This window comes from Humulus lupulus, chromosome 4, assembly GCF_963169125.1.
Source record: "Humulus lupulus chromosome 4, drHumLupu1.1, whole genome shotgun sequence".
NCBI lineage: Eukaryota > Viridiplantae > Streptophyta > Magnoliopsida > Rosales > Cannabaceae > Humulus > Humulus lupulus.
Window position 1 is genome coordinate 239155582 of NC_084796.1, and position 11303 is coordinate 239166884.

Genomic DNA, 11303 nt, shown 5'->3' on the forward strand with positions numbered 1-11303 from the left:
CATTAGTAGCTGGTCTCCAACTATCCATTGCTCAAAATCTGGGTTAATGGTCACTCCAAAACCCGGTTCACCTTCCACTGTTGTTTGAGCTGGCACATACTCAGGGGGACATGGTCGAGTCCCATTAACAAAACCGTCCAGTCGGTGACCTCTAATCACAGTAGAGACCATAGTCTTCCATAGCACATAATTTTTTCGGTCAAGCTTCAAAGGGAATGGTTGGTTAAGTGTGTTGAACGGCTGGGTGAAAGTTTGAGGGACTAATGTCGAAGAGCTTGCAGCACCTGCTGCAGCCGTGGTTGTGGCCAGTGGGTTCTGAGATTGTGAGGACATGGGTACAGGCCAACCTGGCTCTGATACCAAGACAAAGTTTGAGAAAAAAGGCAGAGAGCAGTAATGGTGAAATCTCAGCACACTTGTTGCTGAGGGGAACATATTGTATTTATACTCTGATAAAGCAATACAAGCACCAATTACATATTGCCAAGTGGCCCTAGTGTTGGTAAACAAGCGACCACTAATAACAGAAATGAAGCAATACACTTAACAGTGATTAACTAACTTAATTACAATTAATAACATGGCTAATAACCAATACAGGGCATATCTCTGTTCTTAACAAGGAGAGTAATGTAAAGGAATTGGAGAATGTTAATTTATGCATTGCATGCAGACTAATATTGACTAACGTGTGGGCGGGCGGGTGACAGAAAATTAGCATGTCTTACTGAGGAGGACACATAGTATTCTCAGAAATCTAATTGTTTTCAAGTAACTGGAAGACAGGCTTTGGTGGGAAGGGACCATTTCTTGTAAAGCTCAACATGACCTCTACTATCATTTAAAATAAGTAAGCGCTCATCCAGACAAGCAACAAGCACACTGGTACAACAACTGAACATATTTATGTCAACAGTACTATTCTATGGTCCTAAATTTCTTTCAAGTGCCTAATAACATGAACTCCAAGTTCAATGCAATCTACTCGGGAGCATAATATATGTTTATGTTGACTACTGATGCATCTTTTTTAAGAAATCTTCAGTAAAGCAGTAGCATACCACAGATGGTTGCCCCTTGAAGAGTCTTAACATTATTGTAGGTGGAGGAGATGTTTTGGGAATGGCCACTGTTACGTCATAAACAGCTGGAACAAATGAACGCATGTAAGCTAAAAATAACTCCTCCGTCTCCTGGAATTGTGTGACTAGCACAACATGAACAGAGAAACAGTCTAATACAGTATGACAAAGCTGCTTTAGTCCCATAATTAAAATCACAAAACAAATAGATTTTTTGCCATGGTCCTTTCTCTCAAGCCTAGCTTGATGTCTGTCTGTAAGGTCTAACATTGAATAAAAAGCACAAATGTAAAGTCATCTTTATTGCAGTACAAATCATGTGTTCTCCCAAATGTTACAACCCCTCTGTTCTCAGTATGCTATCAACCCCAAGAATCACATTAGAAATATCAATTCCATCACCCCTCCCATGCATATCTTTACTTTATAGATAAAGAAATAAGCAGATTAAGAAAGTTGGAATGAAAATTTGACCTTGGTACGAGGAATCAGAACATTTCTAGGAACAGGCAGACCTGTCGAGATTGCATATTCCTGGGCCGCTAAAAGTTTTGCCTGTGTTGTGTGAAGCGTGTCCCCTCAACAAAAAGAGCCAGCCAGAAGGGCAAGGGATAGTCCTTTAGCCGTCGAATTCCTGACTGCAAATACACTCAAAAGGTTCAATGAGATTAATGAGACTAGTCAAAAGTAAACACAAACATGCACTAAGCACAAGACGACATCTGTCCATGATATTTCTCATTAGAGGAGAATGGCACCAATGTGCCAGAATAAAGATACAACTTTGATGTAGAATGAATCCGTGATGAAATTATGAAAGGGCATCAAATCCCTAAGTAGTGAAATCCAAGGATGCTACAGCAATGTTGAAGGACTATATCATAGAAGAGCCAAAAATAAAAAGTCAGGACTCAAAGATATCCAAGCATGCTGGCAAAACATTTCAGTTGCAAAATAAAACATACCGGTAGAAATTTTGATGATTTCTTCATCACTGCTAATGTGCTCCCAAGGCAACCCGACCGCTGCATGAATAAACTCAGCAATCAAGTAGAGCAATAATTTGAAAAAGGACTCAAGATGGCACCAAAAATATTAGTCCTTATCAAACAGAATGAAAGAAGCACAAGTTGTGTTTTGAGTAAATAATAACATATCCTTGTCACTGCACAAGATATGACATTATTGATGATGTTAATGATACTGTAAGGATGTGCTTTATGACACTGAAGTATCTTGTCTACATGCCTGAGCCAAAACCCATCCAACAAGCCAATTGTGGTGAAGATAGTTCAGCCACTTGATACTTGCACCACTGCATGGCTCTATTTCCCCAAAAAAACAGGTATAAACGAAAAATGTTGAAACTGTAGTCTAGATTCAAAACTTGAGTCCATAATCAAAGTACTCCCAGCTCCAGGAATTGACAAATGACATAGAGTTTCATTCACTTCAAAATTGTCCTGATACGTTTGATTTATTATTCCATGTTTATGAGCTCTAGTAGGTGTAATCTCCATTCATTTAATTTACTATTCTAAGTTCGTGAGCACCTTTAATGTAGGTATAATCAGTGTCACTAGAAAGAAGCTCTTTGAAAATGCTTATCCACCGATGAAGCAACCCAACAGTTTCATGAAAATGTTCCAAAGAACCACTTTCGTAGCTAGAAAGATTAATTTGAATTCTACCGGTGACATTTTAAACATTCACAGACCTTTTTCAAAAGGAATTATACATAATAGAAAACTTAAAATTTCATAGCAATCAGCATACTATAAATCAAAATAAAGAGCATAAACAGAAAATATATTTCGTTAAAGAAAAATAAATAAAAGACGATGTATAGGAGCTGATGAACACCTTAACGCCTGCCCACCAATCAATAAGCCATACAAGCTCCACCCACAACAACTATATATATATATGATATTACCAAAAAAATAAACAAAACAATAAAAAAAACGATACTAATCAGCATATAGATAAACAAAAACTAAAGTACAGTAGAAAGAGTACAGTGAACTTGACATTTGTTAGGATTGATCACTAAATACAGAAACTAATAAAACTAAAACTATGCTATGACATTGACACATTTGACCGTAGTAGCACCAAATGAGATGCCGTCTCTTGCCGAGACTGATGATGAGATCAGTCAGTAGCGTCCTCGCCGAGATTGACCATGGCGAAACAAGGGTTTCCGTCCTTGTCTCTAAAAACCCACACTTGAACAATGTCGCCCACTTTGAGTCCATTTTTCTCAACGACACCGAACCAGTTTTTGTTAAACACATAGGAAAAGACAGACACATTCTTCGTCTTCTTATAGCACCACTTTCTCAGTATTAGTCTGTTTTCTTCCATGCTCGGCTCAATGAATCGAACATTCATTCCCTCTTGGTCGACCTTCTTTTTCTCAGCCTCACTCAAAAAACCATCAGAACTGATCTGATTCAAAGGCATCGAAATGCGATTCTGTTGCGCCTGAATATCAGCATGAAAGAGTTTCTTCTGGATAACCAGAAGTGGAAGGTGATGGTGATGGTGACCAGTACTACGAATGACATCGCTCATTGCTTGAGGAATAGGCGGTGGTGGATACGGTCCCCCAACTACACCGCCATTTGACCTCCTTCTCTTCATTTGGAATTCTTTCGATTCATCAGTGGTAACAATGGGAGTCCGAAGACGACCTCGTTTTCGTGTGTGCAATTTCAGGTTGCTCTTCCTCTCACCAAAATCCTGAACCACAATTGATACCATATGACCATAGTCCTTCATAAGAGCTTCGTAACACACCTGAGCAAGTGCTCTGATTCTTCTATGGCTATGATCCTCCTCATGCTTGCATGTAGTGGTCTTCTTCGATTGCAACTCCATTCTTGCTACGTAATGAAAAAAGAAAGTATTTCTTGGTACGTAAGGAAAAAAGAAAGTAACCTTTCAATGATCAAATTGATTGAACTGAAGCCTAGTTTCTTTAATGAAGCCTAGTTTCTTTAATTATATACAGCCAAGTTTCCTTATTTCTATTTTAACGTTAAATTTCCTAATCGTATTTCCTTGTTTCTGTTTTTTTAGATATTTTTTTATTGACTTTTAAAAATTAAACTCAAATACTTTATATTGAAATTTAAATATATGCTATCTTTGTTTATTATTTTTTAAAATTACATTCAAATAGAATATATTTAAATTTAAATATAGCTTATCGTATTATATAATCAAATAAAAATATCTAACAGAAATGTATTTAAATCATTTTCTAAATAACCGTAAAAAAAATCTAAATAAATTATTAAATTTAGAAAATTAAATCGAATATAGATGTACATTCCCAAATCACACCCATTGCTTCAGATTATTTGTTGGATTATTAATTTTAATTTAATAATTTGTTCTGCCACGTCGGTTATTAATGCGAAATCATTTATAGAATGTTCACTTTCCTTTAATTATGTCACGTTGGTGAGCAGCTATATTCCATCATGTTTCTTAATTAAAAGTGTGTAGAAACAATTTTGTTTTTAAATGTTATTTAATCTTAACATTAATAAAATATTCTTATATTTAATTGAATATTATTATATTTAACTAATTTATAAACATTACTTAAACTTAAATAAAATAAAATAAAATATAATATTTTAAAAATATTTTACAATGATAATTATTTAAAATTAATAAATAATTAAACAAATTAAAATAAGATATTTTAGAGATATTTTACAATAATAATTATTTAAAAATAATAAATAATTAAACAAATTAAAATATAATATTTTTTAGATATTTTACAATTATAATTATTTAAAAATAATAAAATCATATGTTTTATAACTTAAATAAAATTTAATTAAACTCAAACTCATTTATTATAATAATATCGTATTAAACATATAGTATAATCTACTGTCAATTAGTAACAAAATGTTTTTCTAAAAAAACTAGAAAAAAACTTAAAATTAAAATCTTCCTATAATATTTAATATTACATTAAACATATAATATATAATCTCTTGTTGTCACTCCCAAATTCAAAAACTAGAACAAACATAAACTTAAACGAAAATAAATAAATTATTTAATTAAAATAAGATATTTATTTGAAATTTATATGACATTAATAAAAATAATTAATAAATTCTATAAATAAAACTAAGAAAACGTGCACTGCACGTTACTTGTATCTAGTATATATATGCATATATTGATATACCTTTAAATTGTATGTGTAAATAAATAAATGAAGTCATAAGTTCAAAGAACAAGGGTCGGGTTTGGTTAAGCAAAATCGAAGACTTTTAACTTCGGTTCTTAGCTAATAACCGAAATTAAAAGTAGCTTTTAACTTCGGTTATTAGCTTTAACTTCGATTATTAGCTATAAACCGAAGTTAAAAGTCCTCAATTTCGCTTAACCAAACGCAGCCCTTGACTACTTTTAACTTTGGTTTTAGCTAATAACCAAAGTTAAAAGTCTTTAATATAACCCTAACCCTTGACGCTTCAGGTCTCTTATCCACAATCACAACAGAGGCAAAATCGCAGAACCTCCATTTTCACTGTACGAGAGATGAGGGTTTTGCCATTTCCACCATTTTTTCTTCTCTTTCATCATTTTCATCCATTTTTCTTATTAAAAAAACTGAAATAGATCATAGGAACTAGTTTATTTTTATTTTTGAGAGAAAAAAATGGAGTTTGGCCATGTGTTTGAAAGAGGGTCGCTCATGGGCGATTTTTCCATATTTGACTGGATTTTGAGCATTCAAAGGTGTTATTGAACTTCATAATAGGTATGGATCACTAAATTTTTGTTTTTTTTATAATATTCCAAATTTATTTGTAATTTCTTTAATTTATAATGAGTTTATTAACTATAGAATTTATGAGTTTCTAATCATGATTTTGAGTATTAAAAGAAGTTTGAATATTTTTATTTTATATATTATTATGAATTTATTTATAACTTGTTAATAATTTTCTCATTTATTTTATTCATTATAATAGTTTACAATATGTTATTATTTATAATAAGCTTTATCTTAAATCATGTGTGTTTGCCACTGTTACAAGTCAATTTTGTTGGTTAATTAAATTATATAAGTAAACATTGGTAAACTTTACTATAGAAATTTTGTTATGTATACTAAAAATTATATGTAATTATAATTTATAATATTTATATATGTAACTAAGTTTGATTGTTTTTTTAAATTTCGAGGAGGGTTGCTATTTTGGTGGTATTTTGCTTTTCAATTGGTGGTGAAGATCATAATTGGAGGTGAGTGAATTTGTTAATTTTATTTATTAATATTGCAACATTCACTTATAGAATTTGAGTTAAAATCGTTTAGTGTAAATTAGTTTTGAAGATTAGTGAAGTGAAAAATTACGTTATGCGGTGATGTAAGGATGAAATATTAAGCATATTTGATTGTTGTGTTTGTATTGAATTTGTAGGTTATTTTGAAATTGGGATATTATGTTGTATATATATATAGAGAGAGACTGAGAGGAAACTCTGCTTAATTTTTTTTAGGATTTATTAATTATGTTTTTTTATACATATAATATTGTTTTTTTGTTGATGGAGTCCTCAAAGATAAAGTAGGTTTATTTTTTTTATAGCTTATTTTGGTTTAAGATAAACTATAAAGTAATTATATTTATTATTAGACCTATTTTATTTATATGTAAATTTAGTTTTATAGCTACTTTACTTAGCTGAATGTATATATAAAAACTTTAGACTAGGAAACGTGCATGAATATATAAAATATTTAATTTTATAAGATTTGTAAACTTTATATATGTTTGATATATATTAAATGAAAATTAAACTTTATAAAATAAAATTATATATATTAAAATTGAGAAATTTGGATAAATAATAGGAAAATTTGGATTTTACAAGGGGACTTTTAACTTAGGTTATTTGGAAAAAATCGAAGTTAAATGTCCCCTTTTAACTTCGGTTATTTGGAAAAAAACTGAAGTTAAAAAAAGACATTTAACTTTTCTTCAAAAAAAAAAAAAGACATTTAATTTCAGTTTTTTCCAAATAACTGAAGTTAAATGTCCCATTTCAACTTCGGTTTTTTCCAAATAACCGAAGTTAAAGGTCTTCTTTCAACTTCGGATTTTTGTGACTTTTAACTTTGCATGGATAAACTTCGGTTTTGATTTGTGTAAAAACCGAAGTCTATCAAACCTAAAAACCGAAGTTAAAGCCTCCGCCCCTAATAGTGTCACTTTCACTCTCTTTCTTTCTATTGTAAACATATGGGCCAGTGACGGGGGCTTGGCATGGGTCGACAATGGGGGCTGGTATGGGCTGTCAGTAAGCTCCCTTTTTTCTTTTCTTGGTTCGCAACATTAAGGAAAATCCAAACTAGTACGATCTGGTTTGGAGTTTGGGGGACCAGGACAGGTTGATATAAATGCGGTTTAGGGGTTGGGGTTGGCTGATTTGGTATTAGATTTATTGGATTTTTTATATGATTTGGTATTTTTTTTTTAGTTAGATGCATTGAGATTTCTTATGAGAATTGGAGTTTTTAAATTAGGTATTGTATAATTTTTTAGATTTGCTCTATAATTTTGCATTTCTAAGTGGTGGTGGTGGTAGCGGGGTTGGAGTCGTATTGCCAATTATTTTTTAAGAAATTGAGACTTATGCCATAATTTTGCGCCCATATCTGTTGTATTGCATATACGCGTGGCACAATAACTCTGTTTGCACCACGTAAAATGTGGCATAAAAAATATATTTTTGTAGTAGTGGAAGAAGAGGGTGCCCTAAAACATCATTGGCTTTGTTGATCATTCATACAAGTCTTGCTTGTATGGTTAATTGCTTTGAGTAGAATATTTTTGAAGGGTTTAATGGCAAGGTTGATGTAATGACCCAACTATTTCTAAGACCTCGGATCATTAGATCTACTATACATAGCTACTATCTTGGGAAAGATACATAAGAAATAATATAACTTTATTATTAAATCTCGAAATATTGTATCAAGTACATAATAATATAAAATATGGCATGAGTACTCATTGTTTAAAACATAAATCATAATTTTAAACTAAAGAAAATTGTTTACAAAACTAAATGCGGAAAAACATGATTTAAAAGACTAAAAATAAATAACTTCATCCTCGATCGACATGCAGTCCACACATTCCATCCATCCTCAACACACAAGCCAAGCTACCAAGAATCATTCCGCCTTCCATATTCATTTTCTTGCATCACACTGAAAATAAAGGAATGAGCCTAATGCCCAGCAAGGAAAAACTACTAACACCATAAACATACACATAAAATCGTATCATAACATATGAAAAAACACATATCATAAACATATACTATAAGCATACCATAAACATATACTATAAATATATTCCATATAAGACTATACTAATAATGGACATTATGACATGTGAGAAACCATCTACGTCCCCTGTCTAATATTTGAGGTAGGTTAGATCACATGTGGTGTGTGATAACCCATCTACGTCCCCTGTCTAATATTTGAGGTAGGGTAAATCATAACATATTAAAACATAAACTTATCATAACATATTATACATAACATAACATATCATACAAACATACAAGGTCTAGCCTATTTTCCTTACCAACACCGGGATATTTGATAACAAAGACAGGATTTGGAACACTCCTAAAACCAACAATACAAATGGTGAGTATTTCTAAAGAATAAAGAATGAAAAGACTTGAATTAAACCACCAAGAGAAAACTTACCGAAAAGACACCTTAAGTTCAAAGAACTTAAAAACCTAATGACAAAACCATAACAAAAGTTAGAACCTGAATGAAAACTAAAGAAACTAAGGAATCAAACAAGATTGAACTTAAGAATAAGGGTACCTTTGTTGACCTTATAGATTGGCCTAACTCCAATACCGAAATACTCTAATCCTTACTTCCCAAGTGTTTGATAAAGCTTAAGAATGATAAGCTTTTTCCTTTCCCACCCAAGTGTATCACTCTTATGTTCTCACTAACACCTTGGAGTATGATCACAGCTGAAGAGTAAGTGAAAGGGTTGGGTTCTAAGTCTTATTTATAGAGTTTTAGGAATAAAGATCTTCTTTTTGGCATTGAATAAAAATAATGAATTTAATTGAAAATATTTGAATATTCTTCAGTCAAAGGCTTAGGACTTGGTCAAATTGTTCAGAGAGAGGTTTAAGGAGTCAAAGCTTGATTTTTAAAATTAAAAACAAAAATAATAAAAACAAATAGAATCCTAACTTCGAACTCCCTAAATCTCGTAACTCTAAACTCACCTGTAGTAAAATCAATATAACAGGAGCTGTAAAACTCCGATTTAGACCATCTTTATACTGTTAAAGAGCTAATTCAATTATCTGCAACTTTCTAAAAATACTATTTTTCGAAATTCATAACATAACTAGGTCAAAAATAGATCAGAAGTTACAGTACCCTAAAGTTACGGAAAATCTATTTAATTATCTAAATAACAACCTAATCCACAAATAAATAAAATTGTGACAAATGTCATGCTCCTAACAGATTCTGGTGAAGACTAAGTCTTATATTTATCTTATTTTATCATTAAAATAATAATTCCTTAATAATCATGCATATGACAAGTGTCATAATCCTATTGGCTCTATCTAAACCTTAGGAATAACCATGCTCATGACAAGTGTCATATTCTTATTGGCTCTATCTAAACCTTAGGTTATAATAATTATCATATTAATAACCAACAATATTACTCAAACCTTATGTTATAATTAATATTCTTAAACTATAGGTTAAACTTATAAAATCCATAACTATTGCTAGGAGTTTCCAACTAAGTCCCGACTTGAACCAAAATCTAAGGAATCTAACATACTACAAACTAATACTAGATATTGCTACTACTACTACTACTATCTAACTAGCTAAGTAAAATTCTGGGACTCTACAATTCTCCCTTACTTAAAAGAATTTCGTCCCCGAAATTTATTTATCAAACAATTCTGGATATCGATCTAACATGTCTTCCTCCAACTCCCACATTGCCTCCTGTTCAGAACTATTTCTCCATAGGACTTTGACTATCGGAAAACTCTTAGACCGTAATTCTTTCATGCCTCTATCTAGGTTGCTAACCGGTCGTTCCTCGTAACTCAAGTATTTCTAGAGTGCTATCGTATCGTACTTGAGGACGTGAGATGGGTCTGACACATATCTATGCAGCATTGATATGTGAAATACATTATGACTATTTGCTAAAGTTGGCGGTAGGACTAATCTATATGCAGCTGCTCCCACATTGTCCAATATCTCAAAAGGACCTATAAACCTGAGACTAAGCTTTCCTTTCTTCCTGAACCGCTTCACACCTTTCATAGGAGATATTCTTAAGAAAACTTGATCTCCGACTTTGAATTCCACATCACGCCGCTTGGCATTCGCATAACTTTTCTAATGGCTTTGAGCAGCGAGCATATGCTTTCTAATCAGCGCTACTACATCCTGAGTTCCTCTAACAGCTTCAGGTCCAAGTAGTTGCCTTTCTCCTACCTCGTCCTAATGCAACGACGATCGACCCTTCTTCCATAAAGTAGCTTGTAGGGTGCCATCCTGATTGTTGATTGGTAGCTATTATTGTAGGAGAATTCTATCAGCGGCAAATAATTACTCCAAGATCTTGATGTAAACACCGATCCTCTATCGAATACTACTGTCTTAGTGATTCTATGCAGTCGTACTATTCCTTGGACTTAAACGTTTGCATATTGATCTGCTGCATACGAAGTCTTAACATACAGGAAATGAACTGACTTGGTTAATCTATCTATTACTATCCAAGCCGAATCATGTTGCTTACTTGTTTGTGGAAAATCCGTCATGAAATCTATGGCTATATCATCCCATTTCCATTTTGGAATGCTAAGTGGTTACAATAAGTCTGCAGGCCACTGATGTTTTGCTTTCACTTGCTGGCATACCAAGAATTTAGACACATACTCCGCTATATCTTTCTTCATTCCTAGCCACCAATATAACACTTTAAGGTCGTGAGTCATCTTGGTCGACTCTGGGTGAACTAAGTATGGTGTATTGTGCGCTTCTTCTAAATCGTCATCTTAATCCCTTGATCGTTTGGCATGCATACCCGATCCTTATATCTTAATAACCCTTGACTTGATATTGAGAAATCTGTG

At 32.5% G+C, this 11303-nt stretch overlaps 1 protein-coding gene across 1 annotated transcript; it reads right to left on the reverse strand.

Annotated features, from left to right (window-relative positions):
* Nucleotides 1-3236: 3236 nt before the first annotated feature.
* LOC133833055 (B3 domain-containing protein At2g31420-like) lies at nt 3237-3965 on the reverse strand. The gene has a single exon (XM_062263314.1). The coding sequence runs from the start codon at nt 3963-3965 to the stop codon at nt 3237-3239; it is 729 nt and encodes a 242-aa protein (XP_062119298.1).
* Between the last annotated feature and the right edge of the window lie 7338 nt (nt 3966-11303).

Bases quoted from the DNA above. Each gene is read 5' to 3' on its own strand.
- LOC133833055 (XM_062263314.1), bottom strand. From the start codon at position 3,965: ATGGAGTTGCAATCGAAGAAGACCACTACATGCAAGCATGAGGAGGAT.